The sequence below is a fragment of the Austrofundulus limnaeus genome, unplaced genomic scaffold (assembly GCF_001266775.1).
Source record: "Austrofundulus limnaeus strain Quisiro unplaced genomic scaffold, Austrofundulus_limnaeus-1.0 Scaffold8, whole genome shotgun sequence".
Lineage (NCBI taxonomy): Eukaryota > Metazoa > Chordata > Actinopteri > Cyprinodontiformes > Rivulidae > Austrofundulus > Austrofundulus limnaeus.
This window is the reverse complement of record NW_013952410.1, coordinates 3,747,495-3,755,910: the sequence shown is the minus strand read 5'-3', so window position 1 is coordinate 3,755,910 and position 8,416 is coordinate 3,747,495. Positions and strand designations below refer to the sequence as shown.

Sequence of the window (8,416 nt, the reverse complement as noted above, 5' to 3'; positions counted from 1 at the left end):
CACACACACATACACAAAGTGCTTTCCTTTTCTACACAGTCACCCTTGTTTTGACGAAGTAACTGCTTGTACTAATACATCTCATATTGTATACATCACTGTCTTCTGACACTCCTATTTATAGGTTTAATTATAATAACACACACACACACACAAACAAAACCATATACACTCACATAAACATAGTGACTTTCACCCTCCTTTCCAAGTACTCACTGAAGTTAATGCTGCTGTATTAATATGAATTATGTCCTTGTAAAGGCAAATGTGTTTGCTCTGAATAGGATTACCCAAAGAACCATCAGTCATTCTGGCAACGACCAGAATCAAACTGGCACCTCAGTCATGTTTTTTTTCTTGTCCACAATCTGACAGCCCACTCTGATCCGACAGTTACAGAACCTGTGATTGATGTCCCGTCRTTTCTGCCTTTCTCCCTCCTTCATAGATATTGATGAATGTAACAGCGGGGACAACCTGTGCCAACGCAACGCCAACTGTATCAACATTCCAGGCAGCTACCGCTGCGAGTGCTCGCAGGGCTTCAAACTGTCACCCAGCGGGGCTTGTCTGGGTGAGTTCGGCCTCTCTGACGGACTGAACGCAAGTTTTTCATTTTAGAACACCAAAGCAGTAACTGTGGAGAAGATGTGAGAAAAAAAAAAACGTAAAACACAAAAACAAACAGAGTTTGTGGTTATGGGAACAATAAGAACCCGAGTGAACATAAGGCAGCAATTTGCTAAAAAAATAGAATATATAAACACAAAATGGAAACTTAAAAAAAAACCCAAAACATTCAGGTAAGATTAACACACAACATCAAATTCAACCAGCTTAGAGTTTATTTTTATCGTGACAAAAATATTAATATCTTTAACTTTGCTTTAATGTACTGTACATATCTGATTTAGGACAATACATAGTCTGAGGATACCTTTATGAAGGAAACTGATTGGAATTTCCTTGTAAATGATTATTTAATGTAGTTTTATATTATGTTTCCCCTTTAATTTGCTGTGTTCTACTGTATATTTTATGTCTACACAAAAGGTCTGAAAAATAAAATAATAATAATAATTCCTGCATCAGAGACAGTTACTAAATTGCCTGAAATTATTTAATTGTCCAGCTTTTTATCTGTTATTTTTCAACATCACTATATAAAATTAACTAAGAATAAATCATGATATAAGTAGTTTGGAGTATCCTCAAACAAACAAACAAACAAACAAAAAAAAAAACAATACCCAGATTTTCATCTCCTTGTCACTTTCCAGTCTTTTCTGATCCCTGGTAGACATCTTCAGGAGACACAGGAGCTTAAAATTGCCTTTTGGGATGAAAAGTACAAGAAGTATTTAAGCAGTTGAAAATATAACCAAGTTTATGTGTTTTAATTGGAATTTCAGCCCAAATAAACTCACTCTAGCAGATAAAAAGAAAAATTAATCTTGAATTATTCAAATTTGTAGTMGATACCGTTTTGTTTTGTTCCCAGATCGTAACGAGTGTCAGGAGATTCCCAACGTGTGCAGCCACGGTCAGTGTATCGACACGCAGGGCAGTTATCGCTGCCTCTGCCACAACGGCTTCAAAGCCTCCATCGATCAGACGATGTGCATGGGTGAGGAGCTCAATCCTAAAAACACACATTTAGTTCGATAAAATGTTTGTTGCAGCTGCAGAATGTTTTAAATGTGGCTTTTGCTCATATTTTAGATATCGATGAGTGTGACAGACAGCCGTGCGGGAATGGCACCTGCAAAAACACGGTGGGGTCCTACAACTGTCTCTGCTTCCCCGGCTTTGAGCTAACACACAACAACGACTGCATGGGTAGGAAAAGTTTAAGATGTGATATTTTTAAATAAAAATTATTTCATGAGCATGTTACTATTTTCAGTGAATACTTCTAAGAAGACCTTGCATTATTTATGCATTTGAACCACAACATTCTTCTTCTTTATCTCACAGACGTGGACGAGTGTTTTGCCTTCCAGGGCCAAGTGTGCAGAAACGGACAGTGCATCAACGGGCTCGGATCCTTCCAGTGTCTCTGTCACGAGGGTTATGAAAACACACCTGATGGAAAGAACTGCATCGGTAATTTGAATTCATGACAGTAACAACAAATATGCAGCATCTATTTATGGGGTGCCAAGTGTAAATAAAATGTTAAAACACGTTACTAACACATTTTTGTTATTTAGCTGACTTGCTGAGTGTAAAATCCTAGTTAAAAAGTTTCCACTGGCAKTTTGCTATTTAGCTCACAGTTCTTACATTTTGCAAATTTTTACTAAATGCTATATGTTAAATCTTAAATGTTACTGCTAAAAATCTTACATTTAAAAAATTTGGAATGAATGCTCTGCCTTTTTTTGGTAACGTCATCATTGTGAGACAAAAGCAACCGCTAACTCTGCTAACGCTGCTGAAGGTGGCATTTAAAATCCAAATTCAAAATGTGTTCATTGAAAACAATGTGGATGGTACCTGTGTTCTGAAATTTTGAAGGGCAGCTCAGACACCGGCTGCAACTGCAAGTTTTATGTCTTGTAGCTGCGTTAGTTGYGTTAGCAAYGTTAGYGGTTGCTTTTGGCGCGGARTGATGACGTCAGAACAAAAGATGTGCACCAACGGCAAGGTTCCATTTCGATGTACTTAAATGTAAACTTCATTTACGTATAACTTATGCATTTATATTTAAGATTTATTATTTATATACTGTATTTAAATTCAACATTTAGTAAAAATGTGCAAAATGTACGAGAAGTGAACTAAGTAATAAAATGTTAGTGGAAATTTTTTATCCAGGATTTTACACTCAAAGTGAACTTAATAAGGAAAATATGTTAGTGACATTTTTTTTTACATTTATTTTACATTTGGCACCCCACATCTATTAGACATTTTAAACATTTTTTTGTTTTCTTTTTAGATATAAATGAGTGTATCAGCCTTCCCGGGACATGTTCCCCAGGAACTTGTCAGAATCTGGAYGGATCCTTCAGATGTATCTGCCCTCCTGGTTATGAAGTGCAGAACGAGCAGTGTATAGGTAAGACAAAAGGAGACAAATGAAGTGAAATGTCTGCAGGTTTTCACAGCATACACACTCTCACTTATCRTTCCCCTCTTCATTTTTTCTCTCAGATATCAACGAATGTGAAGTGGAGCCAAACATCTGCCAGTTTGGCACCTGCACCAACACTCCCGGCAGCTTCCAGTGCTCCTGCCAACCGGGCTTCGTGCTGTCTGACAACAAGCTGCGCTGCTACGGTAAGGGAAGCTGTCGGCTCACAGCTACGTGCAGCACAGTCCAAGATTATAATTTAATCGTGACTTCACTGGAAGGTTGTGTTTCTCTTGACAGACACCAGAGAGAGCTTCTGTTTCACCAAGTTCGAGGCGGGAAAATGCTCCGTCCCCAAAGCCTTCAACACCACCAAGGCCAAGTGTTGCTGCAGCAAGATGCCCGGAGAGGGCTGGGGTCTTCCCTGTGAGCTGTGCCCACGAGAGACTGATGGTGCGCAAAACAGCCGCTTGTTGCTTCATAAMGTGTGCACAGTGTCAAATTTATTRAAACTGATTTATTTTAACTGGTTTTCCAGCTGCTTTTAACACCCTGTGTCCCTACGGTCATGGAGCTCTGCCTGGACTGGGTGATACTCGAGAGGGTGAGGGTCGCAGCGGTCATCTGACCCCTTAAACACAAAGAYAAAAAGGAGAAGTGCTTTTTGATAGAGTTGTTAAAAAATAAGATAATTCTGTTTTTTTTTTTGTGTGTAGATATGAACGAGTGTCTGGATAACCCTGGAATCTGTCAGAACGGCATCTGCATCAACACAGACGGTTCTTTCCGATGTGAATGTCCCTTCGGATATAATCTGGATTACACAGGAGTTAACTGCATCGGTGAGATGATTTTTGCTATGAATTTACACAGTACTGCTAATAAAAGCTGTAGAGCTCAGTTCACAGATTTGATTGTGTTTCTCCTGCTCTCTGGTTTYTTCAGACACTGATGAGTGCTCCATCGGAAACCCATGTGGAAATGGAACCTGCACCAATGTGGTGGGAGGGTTTGAGTGTTCGTGCCAGGAGGGCTTTGAGCCCGGACCCATGATGACTTGTGAAGGTCCGCAGCTTGAATGATGGAAATGTCACTGTTTTTTTTTAATGATGATGCAACAACAGCAGCAAATGAAAACCTTGCTGCTTCTCTTCTCGACTCCAGACATTAACGAGTGCTCCCAGAATCCTCTGCTCTGCGCTTTCCGCTGCGTGAACACCTTCGGCTCCTATGAGTGCATGTGTCCAGCTGGGTATGTGCTGCGAGATGACCAGCGGATGTGCAGAGGTGAGAGGGTGTCATGTTGTTTTTGATTTATTTCTCAATGTCTACAGTTTATCTACTTAACTTGGACCACATTTCTTCCATTCAGTTTAGTTTTTCTACTTAATGTTGTGGTTTCAGTGTGTTAAAAAAGAAACATCAGTGTTTTTATTCATTTGAGAGCTGAGGCGCGAAGTGGAAAAAATAACACTAACACATTTTTATTGTTTAGCTCAGAACGTAAAACCCTTAAAACATTTCCACCAACATTTTATTGTCATTTATCTGACTGGTCTTAGATTTTTTTTCTATATGTAAATATTAAATCCTAAATCTAAATGTGTAAATCTAAATGTAAAAATAAAATTGTAAGTTTATATTTAAGAATTTCATAATAGAACAGCGTGATACTTGTGACGTCATCCTCCTGCGACAAAAGCAAACACTAACGCTGTCGAAGATTGTTGTGGATTTATCTATTTAATAAGGACAGAAATACGTGATTCAAAGAATGAAGGCACTTCATAGAATGGTCCGCTGAGGTTGTTTATTGCAATAAACAAGAATACAGAAGTTAACACAGAGCCATCAGGCTGTCTTTTAARATCTCTGCTAACAGACAGCTCTAATGGGCAACTTTATATACTGTTTCAACATACAGATCAGATCATAATGTCACTCCCAGGTGCTGAGGCCAAAAGAAAAGAAAAATAACAGTGATAAATTACAATGACAAGTGATTACTCTCATCAGATCTTGTCCTGGAAATTAAACATCACTATCTGCTGATGATCAAAAGAGAATAAAACACACTGACCTGATGTCATCAGGTCAGATGAATATCTTATAACCTGACCTAAATAAGGACAGATCAACACGTATCATTCCATTTCAAAGATGGCATTTAAAATCTAAATTCAAAATGTGTTAATTGAAAAGAACGTGGATGGTGCCTGTGGTCCGTGCGGTTCGGACACTTTCACTGCAAGGTTGAATTCTTGTAGGGAAGCRTTAGCAGAGTTAGCAATGTTAGCAGTGTTAGCATTTGCTTTTGTCTCGGGATGATGACRTCATCACGAGCCACGCGCCAACATCAAAGGCTGTGTTCCATTCTGAACTACTTAAATGTTGTGGCTAAATGTTAAAGTTTACATTTAGATTTRCACATTTAGACATAAAATTTAAGTATTATGTAAGTGAGCTGAATAGCTATAAGCTTTTAGTGGAGTTTTTTAACGAGGATTTTACACTTAAAGTGAGCTAAATAATGAAAATGTGTTAGTGACATTTTTTTTACATTTTATTTTACACTCTTTACCCTATAAGTCCCACAGATTAAGGCACCTTCAGGACACGTTTGATGATGAAATCTAACTTATATTGGTATCTGTTGTTTCACTTATTGCACGAGTTTTGACTTTGAATTGTTTCTAAGAATATTTGTTTAGCATTTGAAACTTAGCATAAACGAATAAAATCAAATACTAAAGTCTATGAACAGTCAAGACGTCTTTGTTTTATATTTTTACAACAAAATGCTCAGTTTTTTTACATGGTCACTTTACATTGCCCTTCAACAGATCAAGACGAGTGCTCAGAGGGTCTGGATGACTGCGACTCTAAAGGCATGACCTGCAAAAACCTGATAGGAACCTTCATGTGCATCTGCCCTCCTGGCATGCAGCGACGGCCGGATGGAGAGGGATGCATGGGTGAGTGACCCCGCTCCAGAACAGCACAGAGTTATTCGTCTTTCCTCTTCTCATCCTCGTTCTGCGCTGCAGACTTGAACGAGTGCCGCGCCAAACCGGGCATCTGCAAGAACGGTCGCTGCGTCAACACCGTGGGGAGCTACCGCTGCGAGTGCAACGACGGCTTTGAGCCGAGCTCAACTGGAACTGAATGTATCGGTAAGACGATCCTGCTGGCAGAGATCCTGCTTGAGCACCCCCCCAAAAAAAGCCAAATAAGTCAGTTTATATATACGTCTCTCTTTCTTTTCTTTTAGACAACAGGAAAGGCTTCTGTTACACAGAGGCTCTGGCGACAATGTGCCAGCAGTCATCAACCAACAGGAACAGTGTGACCAAGTCTGAGTGCTGCTGCAACGCGGGTCGAGGCTGGGGGTCCCAGTGTGAGCTGTGCCCACTCCCCGGCACCGTGCAGTACAAGAAGATGTGTCCGCTTGGACCTGGATACACCACAGATGGTAGAGGTGAGGAGGGGAAACCAAATGACAGGGAATTAAAAAAGAAAACCCTTTTACTGTTGCTGTGAAATGCTGCGAGACAGCAGATCCCGTTTAAAAGTCAGAACATCCTACTGTTCCAGACATCAACGAGTGTCAGGTGCTGCCAGATCTGTGCCGTAATGGTCAGTGCATCAACAGCATCGGATCGTTCCGCTGCCACTGCAACGTTGGCTACAAAGCTGATTTCACTGCAACCGCCTGCGTTGGTAAGACTCATCTGTCATATTGTTTCTTTTTTTAGTGGGTTTTAAGCTTCTTTAAAGAGGCAATATCATGTGTTTCTCTGGCGTATATTTAAATACTATACCATAATAAAGTATTTATGTCACCTTTAGTTGGTACTAAAATGCTGTTTTTATGTTTTAATAGAAAATAAGCTTATCTTCTCATCACTTCCTCTTGTAAACGCCTTGAAATTGGCCTCTGTCTCTTTAAGAACCTCCTTCTGCTTCTGTCCCGTCCATTTCAGTGCAGGGAGTGGGGCAGGTTTCGCACGTGCGCTACGATGCAGTTTACTTGATATCTGAAAATACACTTAGCATCTGAAAATACATTTCCTCAAAGGTGTTTTGAATCTGAAAAGAGCTTCAGTGAGTGAGAAGTAGTGTTGAGAGCAGCAGACAGTTTAAGTTTCACTTTCACTCGTTTGCTCTGTTACTGCCGAGAGCCTGCAGGAGTCATGGGTGGGGTGTGTGGGGTGGGGGTGTGCTCCGTGATGAGGAAGTTTGGCTTAAAGACACATCCCAGGGGCATTTCTGGTCCCAAAAGGCGTTTCTGGTCCCCACCTGTCGTTTTGCTCCTCAGCATGGCTGCCTAAAAACGCTGCAGGATTTCTCAGACATGCATGAATGAGTCAGAGCAAGGCTTTGGGCATGTTTTTTAATGAGAGGATAACATTATAACAAGATATAAAACTCAAAAATGTTGATTTTACATGATATTGCCCCTTTAACATCTCCGCTCAAGTTTTTTTTTTTTTTTTTTTGTGTGTGTGTGTGTGTATGTTTCAGACATGGATGAGTGCTCTTTGTCTCCGAAGCCGTGTAACTTCCTGTGTAAAAACACCGAAGGCAGTTACCTGTGCTCCTGCCCCAGGGGATACAGTCTGCAACCAGATGGAAAAACCTGCAAAGGTAAATAGTCAGTTTAACATCTGCAGGCTTATCATGGGTTTAGGCTTCATTAAGTGTTGGAACGTTTTTTTTTTGTCTCTTAAGATCTGGATGAATGTGCAACAAAGCAGCACAACTGCCAGTTCCTCTGCGTTAACACCATCGGAGGTTTCACCTGCAAGTGTCCTCCTGGCTTCTCTCAGCATCAGACCGCCTGCATTGGTGAGTCCAAGTCCAGATCAGCACAGAATAAGAGAAAGCTGTAAAAATTTATATAGGCATTCGTTTTTTTATTATTATCATTATTTCTTTGGTTTGGTTTTGTTGCAGACAACAACGAGTGCTCGGCCCAGACCAGCGCTTGTGGTTCTCGAGCCTCTTGTGTCAACACACCTGGAAGCTTCAACTGTGAATGCTCCAAAGGTTTCTCCTTGGACAGCTCAGGCCTGGAGTGTGAGGGTGAGCAGACCTGACGTTTATTTTACATTTAGTTGGACGTAGTTCAGTTAAAAAAAAAATTTAAAAAAGAAAATGGTTGAGTTTATTTTCTCGCTCCTTTAGACGTGGATGAGTGCAGCAGTAACCATCGCTGTCAGCACGGCTGTCAGAACATGCTGGGAGGGTTCCGCTGTGGCTGTCCTCAGGGTTACGTGCAGCACTACCAGTGGAACCAGTGTGTGGGTGAGTTACAGTCTGGGAGCTTTTTAGCAC

At 40.6% G+C, this 8,416-nt stretch overlaps 1 protein-coding gene across 1 annotated transcript in view; it reads left to right on the top strand.

The window, feature by feature from the left end:
* The window catches only part of fbn2b (fibrillin 2b), a 77,937-nt gene that overhangs the window by 64,567 nt on the left and 4,954 nt on the right, over window positions 1–8,416 (top strand). The window contains exons 44-62 of the mRNA XM_014000507.1: window positions 449–574; window positions 1,502–1,627; window positions 1,723–1,839; window positions 1,978–2,106; window positions 2,945–3,064; window positions 3,160–3,285; window positions 3,380–3,532; window positions 3,618–3,683; window positions 3,796–3,921; window positions 4,025–4,144; window positions 4,244–4,366; window positions 5,923–6,054; window positions 6,127–6,252; window positions 6,351–6,557; window positions 6,674–6,799; window positions 7,604–7,726; window positions 7,811–7,927; window positions 8,036–8,164; window positions 8,267–8,386. Of these exons, the coding sequence (XP_013855961.1) occupies window positions 449–574; window positions 1,502–1,627; window positions 1,723–1,839; window positions 1,978–2,106; window positions 2,945–3,064; window positions 3,160–3,285; window positions 3,380–3,532; window positions 3,618–3,683; window positions 3,796–3,921; window positions 4,025–4,144; window positions 4,244–4,366; window positions 5,923–6,054; window positions 6,127–6,252; window positions 6,351–6,557; window positions 6,674–6,799; window positions 7,604–7,726; window positions 7,811–7,927; window positions 8,036–8,164; window positions 8,267–8,386 (2,412 nt within the window). The remainder of the gene's footprint in view (window positions 1–448; window positions 575–1,501; window positions 1,628–1,722; window positions 1,840–1,977; window positions 2,107–2,944; window positions 3,065–3,159; window positions 3,286–3,379; window positions 3,533–3,617; window positions 3,684–3,795; window positions 3,922–4,024; window positions 4,145–4,243; window positions 4,367–5,922; window positions 6,055–6,126; window positions 6,253–6,350; window positions 6,558–6,673; window positions 6,800–7,603; window positions 7,727–7,810; window positions 7,928–8,035; window positions 8,165–8,266; window positions 8,387–8,416) is intronic.